The sequence below is a fragment of the Talpa occidentalis genome, unplaced genomic scaffold, assembly GCF_014898055.3.
Source record: "Talpa occidentalis isolate TD23 unplaced genomic scaffold, MPIMG_talOcc4v2.1, whole genome shotgun sequence".
Classification (NCBI taxonomy): domain Eukaryota; kingdom Metazoa; phylum Chordata; class Mammalia; order Eulipotyphla; family Talpidae; genus Talpa; species Talpa occidentalis.
The window spans coordinates 9,160,624-9,180,819 of NW_026555331.1; the positions used below are offsets into that span (position 1 = coordinate 9,160,624).

Genomic DNA, 20,196 nt, shown 5'->3' on the forward strand with positions numbered 1-20,196 from the left:
CGCATTGCTTTGGCTGTGCACATCTGAGCTGGCTCCACATTTATTCTGGAGATTATAATAGTCCCTATCTGATAGACCATTGTGAGGAATGACTACTTTAATACATGGCCAACTCTTAGGACAGTGTCAAATCCACAGTAGATAACAAATGTTATTGCTTCTAGTGTATCAGGCTTGTGCCAGTAGTTAGGAATGTTTTTAGGAACAATTAACACATAAATGGCAATTAATGGTGATGCTTCTTTCCACTTCTCCTAATGAGTTCATAAATGGGTTTGGGGGAAGGTCCCTGAAGTGAGCTGCAAAGTTTTGAATACTTGTACATGTTTTCAGAATGGGAAAAACATTACCTACATCAGATTCTTAAAGGGTGTGTAGTGGAGACAATGTTAAGGACCAGAGAATGCCAGGGATGCCTAACATCAGCCAACATGCATTCCAATAGCTACTAGCCAGTTAACCAATTCAGTTCAAAAATGGATTCCATTTCATCACAACTAAGTTACACAGAAAGTAAGATTCACTAAGAAAAATAACCAAAACCTTTGCTAGCCATTTTAGAGATGATAAGACCTGAAAATCAAGGGAATACGGTACGGTTCTTTGGGACCCATCCTTCCTTGCAGAGGCGCCCCTCTCTTGCCTCTGCCCCCGAGATGGTGTTAAGTTGGGCTGGAGCAGTGCCCTGCCCAATGCAGTGCTCACAGGACAATCCCAACTCTGCCAGCTGTTCTGGACAACTCACATACCTGCTGTGGAACACTGGCCAAGGCCCCGAGCCTCTCTGAGTCTCTGTTTGCTCCTTCCTACAGTGGGGAGCTCAGTACCTCCCCATCGGGTGGTACTGGTGAGAGAGTACTTGTGGACACCTGACTTTATAAGGCCTTTGAGCATTGGCCCTGCCTTTATTTTCTTCTCTCCTTATGCCAAGCCATTTGCGCAGAATAAGGCTCATCTAACTGAAAACCTTAGTAATGTGAGCTATTAGGCGATCAATTATTCTGAGCTCTCCCAGCTCTGCTACTAGTCCCTTGAATTTTGAAAACTGCCTAAATCTATTTGCCAGCCTTTCCGGGCGGAGCACGTGTCTCTGGGCCTCGAGAGGTGTTGTGTTCCCCCTCCACCCCCAACTCTGTGGTGCTCTGTGTTTGTGGCATGTGCATTGCTGTTCATGGTGCAAATACAGCGATAATTCATAAAACTTCATTTTGCATCCCACTGCAAACTGCTGTGCCCCTACCGACCAATTCCCATTTAGGTGTTGGCATGCCCACACGCCGCAGCCTGGCACAGGAAGAAGGGCTTTCTGTCGCCCCCCGCTTGTCCTTCCTGAACCTCCTGGTGGATTCACTCTGCTGAGATGTTTGTTAGATATTGAGACATCCTGCGGGGCTCCAGGGCAGGGCAAGCTGCCATCTCAGACCACGGCTGATCTATTTGGATGGTGTTGCTGTGTCTCCCGGATTAAAATATTAATACAATATAATTATAATACAATTATAAAATATTAATATTTTAATATTAATTAAAATATTAATTAAAATATTAATTTCTACCTACCCCCCCTTTCCTTGTTGTCTAGTATTCTTTTTGCAGATGTGAAAGGCTTTACCAACCTCTCCACGACCTTGTCTGCTCAGGAGCTGGTCAGGATGCTCAACGAGCTCTTTGCCAGATTTGATCGACTGGCCCATGTGAGTTGAATTTAATTCGCTCCTCGTCTTCTGCAGAGTGAGGGACCGCATATGGAATGAGGGGAGAGAAGGACTCGGTCGCCATCACTGATGCTGTTATCTTTCTGAAGCCTGTTCCCGAGTGTGCACCCCTGGCCCCGACACATTCTGGGGACCAGTGTTAGTGATTTCCAGGTCTCTGATGGGTGGTTTTTCAGCTCCATCTCCCCACTTGAGAGCCAGCTGGTGGAGAGACAATTAACCCAAAGGCCTTTTACTTGCGCCCCTCTCCCAGCACCATTCGCCCGGCCTGTGGCCACGTGCCATCCCACAGCAGCCTCGCTGTGGGTTCCTGCAGCCTTGGCTCCCTGCAGTTTCCCAGCCAACCCCGAGCAGCCAGAATGAATCAGACTGTTTCAAGAACAAGGAACCTTCCAGCCTGTCCCACCACCCCTTAGTATGACCTAACTTAAGAACTTTGCTTTTAACCAACAAGACACTACCTTTATTTTTCAGCTGACTTGGTCAGAGCTGAAACAGCACAGGATAAGGGAGATGGACATTCACTCTCAAAAGATAGATTCCCAGTCCTGAAGTCCCTCCTGTTGTGGAGGATGTCACTGCCAGCCCAGGCCACTGTGTGTCCCGCTCCAGGGACTTCATGGGCATGTATGAGAAACGCAGGTGAAGGAAGCCTATTCATCCCTGGAACAAGGAAAGCCACTTTTCAAAGTTTTCACCCCAGTCTTAGGTGTGTCACTTAAGCAATTGGGTCACAGACTCTGCCTCTGTATTAAAGGGGGTTGCCCTTTTGGCAAATTTTGGCCTTAAAATTCAGGATTTTATAGTGATCTCTGTCTGCCCTGCCATGATTCTTTTTCTTTAGATTTTCATTGTGTTGCCCACGGGAGGGAGCCGCCTCTCCTGTCAATAGCACATGCCATGTCTGTCTCCACACCGCTTTATTCAGATGCAGGAAAAAACTTCAAAGCCTCCTGTTAATGTTCCTCTTAGAGACTGAACCCCCAGCACCGTTGTGTTCAGGCTACTCAGAGTAGAGTATCTGGGGCCCTGGCAAACCTCAGTAACTTTCTGGTCCTGGGTCTTTCAAGTGGCCTCTGCCTCGCCCTCCCGACCCAGATAGGAGTGCTGTGCATTCCCTGTCGTGGAGACTCTAAAACTGCAAGATGAAGAACATATTCATTGTTATACACGCCACCACATAACTTAAACCTTGTTTTCTGTTGCTGGAACTTTGGAAGTAACCTAAATTATGGTTATGAGGAGTACATCCAACTCCATGTAAAGCTAATCAACAAATTAAAGAGAATGCAGTTATTTCTGTGCTGGCATAGAATGTCATGACACCTTGTTACACAAGGAAAGCATGTCTCAGATCGATAACTTTTATGATAAACGTGTGGCTCACAGGCATGAGAAGGTACTAAATAATGTTCTAAACACTAAAATAGACATGTACCTGTGACTTCACAGCAATCTCTGGGGGCCCCGGGGTGTCCTCTCCAAGGAGCAGGGCCACCCACAGTGCCCTGACCTCATCAGCAGCTCTGTGTATACGATCTGTATGCTATCCTATTGTTATAATTAGGTAAAAATACTCTAAAAATTGGCATGATTTCTAATATCACTTTTCTGAAGTAGATTAAGGGCCCTGAAGATTTTTGTTCTGAAGGTCTTCATTTTTATTGATTTTTTTTCTGATGACAAAGCAATATGTATTCATTATATGAAATTCAAACATGAAATACAGAGAATTCGGAAACTATTCATCTTTAATCTTACACTCTCCAGTTGTAAAACTATCTGTGAAAATTTAGTGCTTCTATCTCCTAATTTTTATCTATGATCTACATATAGTTTTATAAATTCTCTGGATTTTCCCAAACTTTTTATATCAAACCCACCAGAATGGGAGAAAGAGTGATTTTCAGACTGACAATAAAATTTGCAAGAAAATTCTCACCCTACTTTATTTTTCTTTGTCAATATCTTTTTTTTCAAGGAAACCCTGTTTCTTTAAGTAGAACTTTAAAAAAATCTTCTATGAGTTGCCATTGCTTGACACCCTTATCAATATTTTGACAAGAAAGGACTTATCCCCTCAGGTGTGGTCACCATACTTCTCCCACCATCAAGGCACCCCCACATTTCTCCACCATAAGTTGAGCTTTGCAAAGCAGTTTCTGGCAAAAAGAAAAAGTAGTTTGCATATTACTGTCAAGTGATCTGACATCTCATAGGAATTGACCAGAAAAATGTGTCTGCAAATTGACAGAATTTGACAGATAAGAAGACAGTTCTTCCATATATACAGATATAGATATACATTCATATTTCAGATGGATGATAGATAGATAGATAGATAGATAGATAGATAGATAGATAGATAGATAGACAGACAGATAGATACCACTTATTTAGAACCCACCATTTTTCAAGTTTGGTGCGGTTTCTTGGCTTGTGATCTCAGCCCTTTTGCTGAAACAGCCTTGAGTTCTCTTTCTTCTAAGACCTGCGGTGTCTGCCTCAGGCCACACAAAAGTGTGCACTGTGTCCTTGGGGCTTGTTCCTCTATGAAACATGGTAAAGACCATGTCCACAGATTGTGGACAACCGACCGCAACCTGTTTCTCACCTGTGAAGTGAGGAGGAAAACTGTCCCGACCACCTAAGTTTGTTGTGAAGGTGAGTCTGGAAACACGTGGATGTACAGAGTCATTGGGACATGTGGGGAGTCAGGGACAGTGTCAGCCTTATCAGAGGTGCACAACTGAGTTTGTTTTCAAAGAACAAGTATATGAATGAATCAATGAATAGGAGGATCTATAAGACCTACTCAGTCTACCTGCTTGGGAAGGGACTTAAGATGGGTTTGAAATAGTACGAAGACCTAAATGATTTATATTCTGAAGTGTTTGTTGTTGAACTAAGGACTGATAAAAATGGTTAATTCAGAGGCATGTCCTAGGAGAGAGACATCTATGGGGAAGGACCTGCATGTCCAATGTGGGCCTGGCTGGAAGGTCTATCCACGTGGTAGATATTCAGATCAGAGAGTTAGCTGTGGCCGAGCCAGGACCTCCTTTGTCTGTCCAGCTCAAAATCCCCAGTTTGTGCAGGACCCCACACCACCCTGGAGCCCTTCAAGCTGCCCTCCTAGTGTTCTAGGAAGACAAAAGAAGCACCTTATCAGAACTAATTGCTCCTGACCCCACAGTGCTGAGCACCTAGCCCCGGTCCCCTCTTTTCCAAGGCTTTCAGAAGCACTTTGCCAGGTGACTTGGTTCTTACCTTCCCATTGCCCCCCACTTCCTTTCCAGGAGCATCACTGCCTTCGCATTAAAATCCTGGGGGACTGCTACTACTGCGTGTCTGGGCTTCCCGAGCCCCGCCAGGACCATGCCCACTGCTGCGTAGAAATGGGCCTCAGCATGATCAAAACCATCAGGTAACTGGGGAGATGGACAGGGATGCAAGACAAAAATATTGATCAAATAGGATGGCTGCAGCACCCACTAATCAGAATAATACAGGGCAGCCAATTAGAATGGCTTCCAGCCATAGATAACCCATACAGCTCTGTGGTGCATCCTGGCTAATTGAATCACTGGAAGTAGGTTCCTACTTTACCAATGAGGAACTGTAGCTTCCAGTGTTTGTGTAATTAAACCAAATCATGTAACTAGTCAATGTCAGAAAGAGCGTGCCCATCTGGAATCATCTAGCTCCAAAGATATTAGCCTTAACCATTGTGGTATCCTGCCTTCCACTCCAGATTTCTACAGTTGCTTTGATGCCCGAAATCAGCCATTAATACTCAAAAGAGCAACATATAGCTTGGGAAATCTTCCATACACGCCTAATAAATTCATAGATCTGATGTTGGAGGTGGGGATGAGTCAGTAAATATCCAATAACACGGTAACAAGCCTTAATCAAGACAACCTCATCATAGATTCATTCCATCAAAACTATCTGATTTTAGAAACATGAGATTAGCTAAATGAATGGCAAAATAAAAATGATTGAATGTAACTTATTTCTAATGAAGTATTTAATACCACCTCATGCAAGTCTGTTCATAAAATTAAATTAATTAAACTAGGCCTAGATAATAGTTTCATTAACTAGATTGAAAAGGGCTCCAGGTGGCCCCTCTTTACATGCTCTGGGTCTATTTTGGGGAGTCTTGATAGCTGAGAAGATGCCAGAGTAATGGTGGACTCTGTTCTATGCGGTATCTTTTAATTATCTACTAAAGGTTTCCTTGATGAATCTTAATGAAAATTGCAGAGCCTGGTCTTTCAGTGTACTTACTAAAAAGTCACAGGATGACACCAGAATGCCAAGTAGGAACTGGCCTGTCCCCCGCTGTTAAGTGGAGCAAAGGTCTTAATCCTTGTAACCCTGTGGCCTAGCCAAGATATGGCAGGACAAGGAGTAAGAAACTCGAGTCACTTAACTTCTCTCCTGGGCCCAAGACCCCTGCAGCCCTCCTGGACACCTTTCCTTGTTCATTCTCTTCCTCCCTCTCCAACTTCTTTGCTTCCTTTCTTATTTCTTCCTCCTCCTCTTCTCCTACTTCTCTCTGTTCTCTCTTTCTGTCTCTCTTTCTCTTTCGCCCAACCAACCTCCCTTATCTTTCTCCCATTGATCATAATTGCCACTAACTGGCTATCAGGCCTCAGCTATAAGCTTGCCTGGTTCTTGATGGTGGCAAACCAGAATACACGTCCCAAAGCTCATATGTGGGGCTGGAAACAACACTTTGTTATAGCATCAGGAGATGCACAGGAGATGCACAGGTAGCAGCAGTGGCAGCAACCAGCAGCGCAGGCCCCCTGAGCCCTGGCCACAGCAGTGGCCCTGTGTCCCGAAAGTGACTAGAGAGTCCCCCTGCCTGGAAACCTCTTTTAGCTTTTATAAGATTTATAGACGAAGTCAGCACAGACCCAAGTTTAAGTCTAGTTTATAGAAATATGTGTTCATGCGTGCAAACTATACATCAAGGTTACATATTATTTGCTGCTTTCTGCACGTAAGGACCACATCTCTGGGCTATGTGCTTTCTATTAGGCCACCTGTGCTAGAAGGTCACAGCAAAAAAACAGTGTTGAAACTCCGAGAAAATTCTGTTTTCCTATGGGCCCTACACTCTACCATCCCTAAGGCCATAGCACTCTCACAGATGAGTCTTCAGTACATGAACTAGGATTTTTTTTATTGATTACATGGTCACCATGTGCTGGGCATGATATTAAATAATCTTGCTGACTTATCTCACCTAATGCAACCCCATAAGGAATGTATTCTTCTTTCCCCACTTTAAGGGGAGGGAACTGCATCTCTGATAGGATAACTTGTGCCAAAGCCATGAACTTGGCACTGGCAGAGCAAAGCCCCTGAGGCAGACTCAGCTGACTCTGAATGCCCAGGGGTGGGGAAATACACAAGTGTTGGCACTCAGCAAAGTAGGAAGATGGGTCGCCATTGAACTTCATGGTTTTCACTCATATTCAATAATATAGGAAAATTCTAATGAGCTTAAAGAAGTGTGCATCACAGAGCACACACATACACACACATCATTTAGGGCAACCTCCTGTAAAAATCTTTATAGGAAGAGAGCAGGGCATGACACTTTGTGATGCAAAATGGGTGCTTTTTTTTTTTTAAAGATTTATTTATTTTAACATACAAGAGCTGGGGTACAGGCCAGAGGTGTTGGGGGTGAGAGGATTCGCCAGAGACAGAGTGGGGAGCAGAACAGGCAGACCTACTGAAATACGCTGCTGAGGGGAGCAGTGGGCGAGTCAGGAGGGGTCTGCTGCACCATGTGGGTAGCTCCCTGGCTGGGGATCAAACTCATGCTGCAGTGGCTGCAGATAGCTTCATAGGTTGCGTCTTAACCCCTTGTGCCACCAGGGAGGCCCCAGCAAAATGGGTGCTTTTAATTCTCATATTTGTTTCTGTGTTTTCACAATTTCATAAATAATTGGGTATTCTTGATATAACTAGAAAAAGGAAATGTTATTTCAAAGGAGAAAAGAAGCTTTTGTAGGAGGAGAGAGGCAGGGAGGTATTGTCTTAAGAGTCCTCCAGAAAAACAGACCCAGCAGGGTATCTATAGTCACACACAGAGATAAATCAATTTTTAAGGAATTGGTTCCACAAAGGTAGAGGCTAAGGAGTCTGAGATCTACATGGGGGATGGAGATGCCAGTGTTGGGGCTCAGCCTCTAAGACAGTTGGCTCTACCTCCAGGGAAGTTTTCTTCTAACCCCTTCAAGTGACTGATTGACAAACACCGTATTGTGGGGAGAAATCTGCCTCACTCAAAGTCTACTAAATGCTCATCTCCTCTGAAGATATCTTCAAACAGCGTGTCGGCTGGGGCTTGACCCCATGTGTGGAAACCAGGCCTAACCAGGTCAACACATCAAATAAGACACCACAGAGTTCTACCTCCCCTCGGGCAAAAACACCTGCAAAAGAGGACTTAGAACTCATGGAGATGGGCTGGGGCAGCAGTCAGGAAGGAGTGAAGGCACTTTCACTGCATGGGCTCAGGGATTGGGGTCTTCGAGAGCTGTGGAGAGAAATCTAGCGAGACTAGAACCATCCTCCCCTCTCCGATGCAGGGCCCCACGGCCCATGGAGCCATATTACCTGAGCGTCCTTGAATTAGTACTTTCACCCCAAAGGTAAGCTGTTCCTGCTTGGGAGAGACAGCCATTAAACTGGCAGGAGATTCACAAGTCAGTTGACATCAAGTTGGAAGCTTGACATCAGCCTTCACGAGTACATTACCACAGACATTGGCAACGATCACAAATCAGGATCTTTTTCAGTAGAAATAGTAGTTAAATGCTGGGTAGCACAGGACAGGGGCAGCCCTCAAGCTGGGTACCCAGCCCTCCAGAGTGGAAGAGATTCCACATCCACACTCGGAGGGAACCCTCCATCAAGAAATTCTGTTGACAGTTACCATCACATTCTCGCTTTCTCTGTCTCTGAGGCCACAGCGAGCCTCAACGCCGTCATGATGGCAGGTGTGCGTGTGTGTGTGTGCACCTATGTGCGGGAGATGAGTCAAATAACTTTGGCACACATCTTTGGCCAGATCTTCCCCTGCTCCTCCTGAGAACCAGGGGCTTTTGCGTTTATGCATCGTTTTAGAAACCAAGGGCAAGGGAAGTGTTAGGATGAAGTCATCCTTCCGGTTTGCACTTAAGGTACTCCCTGGTCCCATGATTTTGTTTGTCCAGGGAAATCTCTTCCTGGATCATCTCATGGGACTTGCGTTTGGTGGAATATGCTTGATGACATGCACTTTTTGTAACATCAGACTGGAAATGGTCTGATGGGAGAGTTTGATTCTGGTTCATTACAATAGTGACCTACAGACTTTTTCTCCACACGCCCTATGATAATTTTGAAAGGTAAGCCCTTTACACAGTTCTAAGTTCACATCTAAATCTCATAAAATTATGCTTATTTTTCTTTATAGGAAAGAAAATTTATTAAATAATTTATACAATAAATTAAGTTGGGAATGATCTGTGACTATAAAAATATATTGGATAATACGATTTTTTATAATAGGCTTGACTACTTTATTTAATAAAGCACACTGCTATGGACTGAATCACTTCCCTCCAAAATTCATGCTAAAGCCCTAACCCCCAATATAATGATATTTGTAGATGGGATCTTTGGGAGGTATTAGATCTAGATGAGGCCATGAGAGTGGGGCTCTCCTGTGCACCCATGAGAAGAGATACAGAGGACGCGGAGACAATTTGAAGGCAAATTCAGGCTCCCTGGCCACACAGTTGGTAGTCCCCCGCCTGCCGTGCTCTCTCTCTCAAACACACTGTCAGTGACCCCTGAGACACCCTTAGTGACCTTTGCAATCTACAAGAAGGAGCTTATGGGCTGCATGTTTTGGAAATTAATAGGCAGAGACTGTGTCATCCACCTCTTGGGCTGAGCCAGATCAGTCCTCAATGGTGCATGCATCCTGGCATGGATTCATGACCATGTTGGGCAATTGAAATGGATCATTGGATTTAGGCTAACACACCTGGGGTGACATTCCAGCCCTTCCACCTAGAGCTGTGTGACCTAATGAAAGAAACTTCCTGGGTTTCAGTTTTGTCATCTGTAAAATGGTGATGGCAATGAATGACACACAGAGTTGGTATAGAGATTTGTGACACACCAAACACCCCACGCAGGGGCTGTAGCTGACCTCCTTGTCTTCCCTTTTCTCCAGCATGTTCAAAGAGCTTCTTTCTGGTAGCTGAGGATCACTTAATTGTTACTGCATTGTAAACTAGCCTGTCCTTCTTGAACCAATCTATGCCTAAAAACTTCCCAGTGGCGGAAGGGATCCTGCTCAGCGAAATAAGCCAGAAAGAAAAAGAAAAATACCGGATGGTCTCACTCATAGCAGGAATCTAGAAAACTCAAATAAGGGACCAGGAAAATGAATAACTATAAGAAAGTGAAAATCAAAATCAACAAAAAACTATGAATCAGAGACACTCTATGGGGGGTGGGGGCAGGGAGGGAAAGGACTGGGGTCAAAATAAGGGGGTAGCAATTGTATGGGGAATATAAAAATAAAATTTATTATTAAAAAAAAAAAAACTTCCCAGTGGCTATATTAAATGGAGTGGCTGAAGGTAGAGGTAAACAGGGTGAATACAGGTAGTAGCAGGTCAGGGAAGAGTGATCAATTCATAATTTTTTGGTCTGACTCCACCTGTGTAATTATTATATAATTATAAATTGTTGTTACTAACAAAAAATCAGTAGTAGCTACTATTTTTTGTGTTTGAATTGTACCAGGTTAAGTGCTTTATACCCATGATTTTATGAAGCCATCCTAACAACTGCAAAGGACTGTAAGTTCTTTTTCTCACTGCACCTGAGAAAACTAAAATTGGATGACTATGCAATTAGCCTGAGGCTCACAGTGGAGAAACCTGACTTCATCTCAGGTCTTCTTTAATGCAAACTCCATACCCCTTGGAGGTGTTGAGAGAAGTTTGCACTGAGAAGCAGATATTACAGCGGGGCATAGGGGGAATGGGCAATGCATAGATCATTTGTTCCACAGCCTGTAAGTGGTAGATGCAGCACTGGGACTCCAGTCTGTGACCCCAAAACTGAGGGAGTGGATGTTATTCACCCCACAGTATCAAACTGCTATTCATTGATTTGTTTGGCGGTGAAGAAAGGCCAGTCTACAGATCAACGACAGCTACTATATTATGCTCTGACATTCCTCCAGCCACATCTGTAGATGATTCATTGGGGTTTTTTTTATATAAAAAAAGAATGACTTGAAGCTTTAAAACTGAAAGAAAAATGCTAACATCTTTTAGCCATCTAACTGTAGCATTCCTCTTTAGTAGTTCAATTAAAAGAAATAACATCTTTACTCTTTTGCTGGTTAATTATTAGATTACTGGCTCCCAGCTTGATATAGAGCTACAAAAAAATAATGATAATTAAGAGGACTCTTTATTAAGAAAGAAATCTTAAATGGAAGCCACCATGAGAAACAAATGAGAGAAGAGCTGTTCTGTTTTCAGGGGAAAGACATCATGTATCATCCTACCTCCCCAGCTGGTAGGTCCAAAGGCCCCTATGGTTCCCCTGAGACTTTTGGGTGCATCTTAGGATGGCACAGGATTATAAAGAACGGAGTTTCTCAGCTTTGTCCATTAATTTCTAAGTACTTTGAGCACCGAGCTCAGCACTGTGCTGTGTGCTGGGCATGTGGGATGAGCGGTAATCCCCTGCCCTCCAGGAGGTCGGAGATTAAGGAGAAGAAAGAGAAAGTGCAGCTGCTTATAGTGGGTGTGCTCTGTAGTCACTTCTCTTTATTTGCAACTGAGGAGGCTCAAGAAAGCATCCCTAGTCCTTGCTTTGCCAGAATTGGGCAGGTCTTGTAGCTCTGAGCAGAATTCCCTCCATTTTAGCTTCAAGAATGATCAAAGGTCTTTCATTTAAGACCCCATCTTGAAACACCCGGTGTGTGTGTGTGGGTCTGTGCAACCACTGAGTAGCCTTTCTAAAGAGGGTCAATGCCTGTCAATGAATCATTATTTTACATCGCTTTATTACCATCTTCTATTTAAGTCAAATCTTGGACATAACAAAAAGAAAAAATGCAGTATATGTTTTTGTCTTCTTACTATGATTTTTGTTCTGTGGGGAAAAAAATTAAAAATCTAAATGTCTTTTCATTAAGATGTTCCAGTGCATTCCCTGTGTAATGTTAACAACCTAATGGCATTAGCATGTTGTGCTGTTTAATCGTCCCTCACAATTAATTGGCAAAGCACTTGAACATCCATTATCTCCTTTGGGGCTCAGGATGGCTCTGTAAGTGTAGCAATCAGCTCGAGCTTTATTGTAAAACCATCAACACTCAGGGTCAGATTAAGCAATTTGCCCAGGATCACAAACCAGGCTCCAAAGTTATGTTGCAAAAGGAGTGTGAGGTTTAGTCTAAGAATCCTGCCTACTAGTTGTGGCCACCAGAAAATCCTCTTATGTTCCTGGACTTCAGTTCCTTCATGTATCATCAACAACCACGTATTATTTAGTATTTGCTGAACACTAATCTCAACTCTCTACATTTGTTGATTGATTTAATTCTGACATTATTATTATTCCCACTTCATCAGTGAAGAAATTGAGGCATAGCGAAGTTAAGTAACTTGTTCATGAAATGAATTTAGAACAACTTCCTCTTGTCCTATTGAATTTGTTCAAATGACCTCAGTTGTTTTCCTGACCAGTGGGTAAAGGGTACTATATAGTCTTTAAATTAAAAGTGAAAATTAAAACAAGTGCTTGGAAACTAGAATCTTCATTAGAAACAAAAATTGTCCCATACTTTCCTACAAGCAATTGTTCCAATATCCATAACAGTTTTCCTAATATTTTATTTCAATGTTTTTATATTCTCAACCCACTACAACTTGATTTTGTTTTAATGACTTGTACATGGAATCACTCATTCATTTATTTATTCAGAAAAAGGAGGGTCATATTTTTAAGTCTTACTGCAGGTGAGGCATGGATGCTGCAGTCTGTGAAAGATATGAATTATTTATTATTACTCTTTAAAATTCTTCATTAAGGGCTTAGCTTTGTAGAAACATGAATGGTGAGAATGGACACCCATTTATCCAATGATCATCGATTCAATAAACATTTGTTGATCATTGACCAAGTTTCAGACTCAATATAGTGTTAAGATGGGCATCTGACAGTGAGCTATGCAAAATCCCTCACCTCCATGAGTTTAGAATCCATTAGGGGAGACTGATGATGAGAATACAGCACTCAGTTTTTTCTCCATATGCTAAAGGAACACCAAGAAAGACATGTAACCTAGACTGGGAGAGCTTCCCAGCATGCATTATACCCAAACTTCACCCTTAAAAATGAGTAGGCGATCTTAACTGAGGGAAGGAATAGACATTCCACACAGAGGAGGAGCACAGGGTTCAGACAATGCCTTGTGGTTTTATTGGCTGGAGTCGAATGTGTGCATGAGAAATGATAGTCATAATTGTGGGTTCTGAATATTTCTATGCTTCATTTTTATCAAAGATTCACTATGCATTTAATTTGTCTATTTTATTAATTATATTCACATATTTGTAAGCCTGTACTATACAGTATATATATATATATATATATATATATATATATATATATATGGCATGTGGATTTTAAAGATTAGCAGTGAATGAAATAAAGTTTAAAAATTTTAATTTAATTACAGTAAAAAAAAATCTTTCTGTTATCATCTTATCTTAGCAAGAGCAGTGGGTTTGAATATAATAGAGTCTTTCTTTCAAATCTTTGTAGTTTAGTACAGCAATGTGAACTTCAGGTTTCAGGTTCATTTCTTTTGCTACATGGTTGTACTAACTATCAAAACTAAATCTCTACTTATAAAGAGAGGCAGATCCTGGGAGCACATTTGCTTTCTACCGTGTCTTCTAAATTTTGCGTAAGTTCTGTATAGTCCGGTCAAGATTTTCTTCTCTGATTATTCTTACAAGCCCTCATTGGAGGGCAACCACTTTTTTATATTTTTAACAAATTGTTTCAAACCCCACCCAAGTTCTTCCCTTGAAAGATTTTAAAACAGATTCACAAATGTGTGGCTCTGAGAATTTTGATAGATGATACAACTTGTTTGACAACCATTTCCCTGAAGAGATGGAAACATTTCCAAAGCCTCATTTTCAGATTTCTCTCTTCAGGGCATGAATTTCTCATGAAAAGCAGTTATTTTCTCACTCCTTACACCATCCATTTCAGCTTGGATAAATTAATTAAGCAAGTTTGTTTTTGCCAGAGGGAATATTAACAGCGACCTGTTACCACAGAAAATCAGAGAATTTGGAATACTTACCTTTTTTGTCAAAGAAAAATAGATTAATCATCTTTAGATTTGTTAACTCCTTTAGACATTTTAAAGGATGTAACCACTGAACATCTATGTGGCAGCAAAGATTTTTCTAGTTATGCTATTTCAAAGTATTCCACCATTTGAATTTCTTTCTATATGAATGGCATCATTTAGTTCATAAATTAAAATTGTTTGAAATACTCTAGAAGTAAAGAAGGGATGTGTGTGCCCTGGGGAAACCCTCCAATGGGAGAGTCCTCCTCATCTCTCAAGAGGCTTCCTCCCTGCTCACATTCAGAGGGTGCACCCACTGGACCCTATAAGGTCACTAAGGTCAACTCACATATCAAATTTTGGTAAAAATTTTTCAAGGTAACAAATAAAAGCTATGGATGGAAGTTAAAACAAAACTCAGCTCAGCCTGGGATGGTAACTCCTTACTTCAGAGACCACTGCTCTTAGGAGGAAAGAATCTAAAAGGGGAATAAGAGGGTGACAAGGTCACATTTGTGCTAGTGGTAGCGATGCAGGAGGTCAGGCTGAGGTGGTGACCACAGGCTGAAGCATGATGGTGGCCTATGTTGGTGGGAAGAATGGAAAGAAGAAAACAGAATAAAAATGCAAATATTAAGGCTGGAAGTGGAGCATGCAATGAGATTCAAGATGTATTGTCTACCCCAGGTCTATGTACTAATGTGAAGAGAAAGATGCTCTTGCCATTCTCTGAGACAAGGGTCACAGGAAGAGCAAGTTTGGGAAGAAGCATGATCAAGGTCCTTAAAAGTTTAGCTAGAAGGCTATGGGAGTTTGAAGGAAGAAAAGAACATTCCAGTTATCAGAGAATCCATGCAGGCTTCTTGGAAGAAGTGGCATTTGCGTGGGCAAGAGCTGAACTTATGGAATGGGCAAGACTGGGCAGCTTCCAGGGCCCAAGGATATCAATTTTGGCCTTGTGGTCTGTTGTCGCCTCACAGGGCAGCAGTGTTGGGAGTGGTGAGGGACGGAGGAAAGACAACTCATACTCCAAGTAGTGAGAGAGAGACCTAGAGGGGCTCACACCTATAGAGATGCAGCATCTTCCCCCTGGCCAGTCTCACATTTATTGGGGGTCAGATTCAGGGAAGGTGGGCAACTCCATGGAGGAATGTATGGAGGGGATGTGTACTCAGGGTGCATAATAGTCTGGCACAAGCTGGGGGTAGTGAGTAGGGGCTGTTGCCTGTGGGACTCCATTGTTGCTGCTGACCAAAACATCCTCTCCCTAGTCCCTGTTTACACTTGCCTTCCTATCAAAGTGGTTTAGCTGGTTATGCTAATCTGGCCATAAAGTCTGCCTGCTATTTTCAGCAGATATCCTCATACCAAGACTTTTGTCCTGGTGAGAGGCCCCCTGACTGATGACATTTTAGCTTGACCAGCAGCAACTTCCGGCACCAAGCAAAATCCCAAGAACAAGGCGGGGCAGGGGAATCCCCAGTCTGTGACTGGATGGTGGATCAATAATATGGAACACCTGTGTCTCCCTTTCATCTGTGTCAATAGGTATGTGCGGTCAAGGACAAAGCATGATGTTGACATGCGGATCGGCATCCACTCGGGCTCAGTGCTGTGTGGCGTGTTGGGCTTGCGGAAGTGGCAGTTTGATGTCTGGTCTTGGGACGTGGACATTGCAAACAAACTGGAATCTGGAGGAATCCCTGGGTAAGCGAAAGCAAAGTCTTCTTGCTTAGCCCCTGTCATTTGTTCACCTTGTGGGGCTAGATGTCCCCTGTGCAGAAGTCAGAGGTATAGGTCCATGAGCAAGTTAGTAGAAGATAGAATATTAAACTATCCTGCAAATATTGGTCCCAAAAGTGTAGTAAAATGTATCATAAGCAGCAAAACTGGTGGGGCAACACTCAGGTGTTCAGGTCCCAACCCTGCAAAGCACTGGTTCTTACACTTGACTTCTTACTGGAATCAGTGGAGGAGATTTAAGAAATGCTAGCATCCAAACTTCATGCTGATTCACATAAAGCAGAATCTATCTAATAGTTCTTAAAGCAATTCTCACGAGCAACCAAGGTTAAGCCTACTGACCTTCTGTATGCCCTTAGTCGTCCTTAAATTCTTATCTTAACTCTCTAAATTTGACTGGCAAGGCCAGTGGGTATAAAATATCCAAATTTACTAGTGGCCTGGAAAGCTTTGTTGAACCTTGAAACGAAGGTTCAGCTTAAGAAGATTTTGGATATATGTGAATCGTGGACCTGTACCGACTTTCTGTAGTAGATAGATAGATAGATAGATAGATAGATAGATAGATAGATAGATAGATAGAAAGAAAGAAGAATAGATACTGGATGGATGGATGGATGGATGGATGGATGCATGGATGCATGGATGCATGGAAAAGTAAGATTAAAGCACTTGAATATATTCCTTTCCCCATCCCCCAACCCTGCATTTAGTGTCACATTTCCCTGGTTTCTGCCATACTTCCTTGCTAATTATATTTAATATAAGGTAACATAATATTATGGGAAATAGACTACAGAAAATGGAATCAGAGAAATGAGGATTTCCACTCTGCCCTGTAGTAAGCTCTGTCATCTTCAGCAAGTTAGATAGAGCATGTACAGCCCTTGGCATGTGATTTCAGTGCCAACTTAACTGTCATCTCTGTATCTGCATCTCACCCAGTATTGCACACCTCCAAACCCTGAGTTTCTCACTACAACAGGAAAGATGGTAATATGCATGACATGACACACTGGGAATTTATGTTCCTCCTGCATGAGTTTGTCTTCTCGTCTGCTCAGTGGGCACTGTCCACCGCAGATAATTCTTCCGAGGACACTCCAGGGCCAGGAGTATAAGCACTTTTTGGCGTGATATCCACATGTCAGTCACACATCTGTCTTCACGAGTTTGCCATGCAGGCTGAAAACTACGGCAAGCCTGACATGCCACTGCTGGGTCTCTTAAATCCCTACATTCTTGGAATTTTCCTGCAAGTAACTACCTGGTGACTTGAAACAATCCAGTTGGCTAATCCATCTAAGTGTCCAGGCCTCTGTCTTGAAAGCATAGCCAAATGAGAAATGGCCATCTACTCAGTAGACTCCCTTTGCAAACTTAGGACATAACATGGGTGGTGTGTAAGATATTGCTCCAATGTCTGGAAGCAAGTTTAGCCAGTGTTCTCGATCACACTAAGGAACACAAGTTTGAAACATGGTTTTTCCATTTACCAGTTATGAAAGTTGGAGCAAATATCTGAATCTCACTCCCTATTTCTGCACTATAAAGTTGGTTTGAAAACACTGAACCTCAAAAAGCTGGTTTCAAGGAAAAGGGGCACATAAAGCACTCGGTCTTCTAGACAGCATGCCGCACCAAGTAGGCAGACAGTGGTCCCACCTGCAGCAACGAGGCAATACAGATCCTGTCTCAGAACCCTCGATGGTCTGAGATTGTTTGAGTTTATATTTTTCAGCTTTTTAAAATCTGGTATTTCCCTTTCCCACCAATCAACAATTCACATAGGTATAAACTGGGCTTTCCCTTTCAATGAGAGAGGAAGCTGTAAATTTCAATGTGTATGGAGTACGTAACATGCACTAAAGTTGGCTAAATACCTTGAATACAAAACATTGTTTGATCTTAGAGCTTCTCATATAGTCAATTTTAGTTTCCTTTTCTAATGAAGTCACTGAGGCTCAAATAAATTAAACCTGGCAATAATAAACACAGCTATTAAGCGCTCACTGCACATTATCACCTCCATTGTCAAACTGTCAGTTCAGTTTGCTTGGGATTGTCCTTTCATTGTAAATCTCCAGGCCCTCACTCTGTCCCCCTAACGTAGCAGGATGCATAGAACACCTGGGGGAGGGAAGGAAGGAAGGGCATGGTGGTTGGGGGTCCGCACTCCAGAGACATACAAAATTGGATTAAAATCCTTTCCTTGCTAAGGACAGCAGCTGTGGGGGCTAAGTCAGTTTCTTGAATCTCTCTGAGCCTTGAATTCCTAGAGACTGATTCTCAAATTTCAGCCTATATCTGAGTCACCTCGAGGGCTTGTTCAACCATAGATGGCTGGGCCTACACTAAGGTTTGTGATGGTTGTGTCTGGGGTAAAACCCAAGACTGCCCCTCAAGAAGTTCCCAAGTGATGCTAATGTGACTGGCCTTGGTACCACACTTTGAGGACCACTGTTCGGGGGCTTTTGTTGACTAAGATTAAGCATGTGAAGCCCTTTGCCCGTGCTCAGTGGATATTCATTGTGGTGATTGCACCAAGTGATTCAGCTGCAGGGTCTTGGAAAGACCCTGGAAGTAAAGTCCTGTCTTAATCCACACTGCCACCTACCGCCAATATGACTTTAAACTACCTACTTGCTCATTGGCCCCAGGCCAGTTTCACCATCTGCAATATGAGGAGGAAAATTATCTCTCACCCAGAGTTGTTGGAAAAATGGAAAGTATAAGAGAAAATCCATGAAGCCAATCATTTCCTGATGCCTTTGGCTACAATATAACAGTTATGCAAAGTAGGTGTTACAGCTGCAGGGTCTAACCCAATTGTTAGATCTTATTTATTAACATGACTGTTACTATCAATAGTATATCCTGGCATTTAAAATTACAGAAAATGTCAGATTTACCTGACATTCAATATGTAACAATATTGACTGAGAACTGACTCATTTCCTTGGAAGGAAATGTAATCACCAGAAGCCCATCCACAAATGCCTTCCTCCAAAGCTCGAAGTAGTAGCCAGGTTGAAAAGGGATATTGAAAGCCTAGTTTCTGTCAAAACATTCATTAGAACCTCAGCAGAAGAATCAGTAATAAGTGAAAGTAAAGATGTCTTTCACTGCAGAAAACATAGTATTGATTTAGTATGTGCAAATATTAGTCCCCTGAGCACTAACAGCAGAATAATAAAATGCAGAATCCAGAGAAAATACTTAATGGGTTGGTATTTAACTTAATTATTTTAGAAGAAATTCAGTTACCAAACCTTTCCAGGAGTTTTTGTTTTGACTGAGAGAAGGCAGATTTCTGACACCTAACTCCGGGTTCGATGTAAAAAGAAGACGGGGCACCCACGTCATGAGAGGCCAAAGAATGTTTCTGTTCTAGATCAACACTACTGAGTCCACGTGTATCAATGGAATTCATCATGATGATATTTTGAACTTATCACATTTCTTGAGAGACATCTTTGATATGCTTTTCTTGTTAATGGCTTACCCTTGCAATCAATGACTACATATAGGGATACTTATTTGGAAAGCACGTACAATGTGCCTTAATCAGAAAAGCACTGTTTTTAGTTTCTGTTTCTTTACATGTCTTTTGCAGCCAATTATTCTCTCTGTAAGCAGGAATTTAACAAGATGGGCTAGAAGGATGGCAGGGAGAAGTAGAGATAGTACTAAAAGTAGCATGCATTTGGAAATGCCACTCTAAAACATTGTTTCCTTGCATGTATTGTTTCTGGAATCACTACATGTTAAGTATTAAATCATTTACGTTGTTCATTCACCCAAGGGAACACTAGGGCCTAGTGACATGACTTCTGAGCTGAATTGGGGGATAGGAAATTGTCATGTAGACATGGGCTTGGCATTCTAGGCAGAGAGGATGGCTTGTTCAGAGTTTAGTAGGCATGAAATAGCCCCTCTCATTTGAAGAAATCCCAATTTCTTGACCAGCTGGAGATTGCTTAGGGTTCTACGGCAGAGAAGTGTCAAAAATGAGCTTGGACATGACACAGTCCAGAGCAGAGAGACCTTAGTGGTCTTGTTCATAACTTAGGTTGTGCCTACATGCCTTAAGTAAACATGTAATAAGCAAGTGATGTGAACACAAGGGTATTTTTGAGACTATTCCTAATAATGTACTTTTAATGTGCTTTTGTAGTGTGTATAATGTATCATGCACTCTAACTGCTTTATACAAATCAACCCTAAGATAGTCACAATGACCGTAAGAGATGGGTTCTATAATTTTTCTTATTTTTATGGGTGAGAAAACAGACTCATAGAAAAGTAAAGCAA

General features: G+C 42.3%; 1 protein-coding gene across 3 annotated transcripts in view; it reads left to right on the top strand.

The window, feature by feature from the left end:
* ADCY8 (adenylate cyclase 8) overlaps nt 1-20,196 on the top strand; it is a 163,616-nt gene that overhangs the window by 65,446 nt on the left and 77,974 nt on the right. For all 3 annotated transcript variants that reach the window (XM_037501680.1, XM_037501685.2, XM_037501690.2), the window contains exons 4-6: nt 1,583-1,694; nt 5,015-5,142; nt 15,688-15,846. In XM_037501680.1, the coding sequence (XP_037357577.1) occupies nt 1,583-1,694; nt 5,015-5,142; nt 15,688-15,846 (399 nt within the window). The remainder of the gene's footprint in view (nt 1-1,582; nt 1,695-5,014; nt 5,143-15,687; nt 15,847-20,196) is intronic.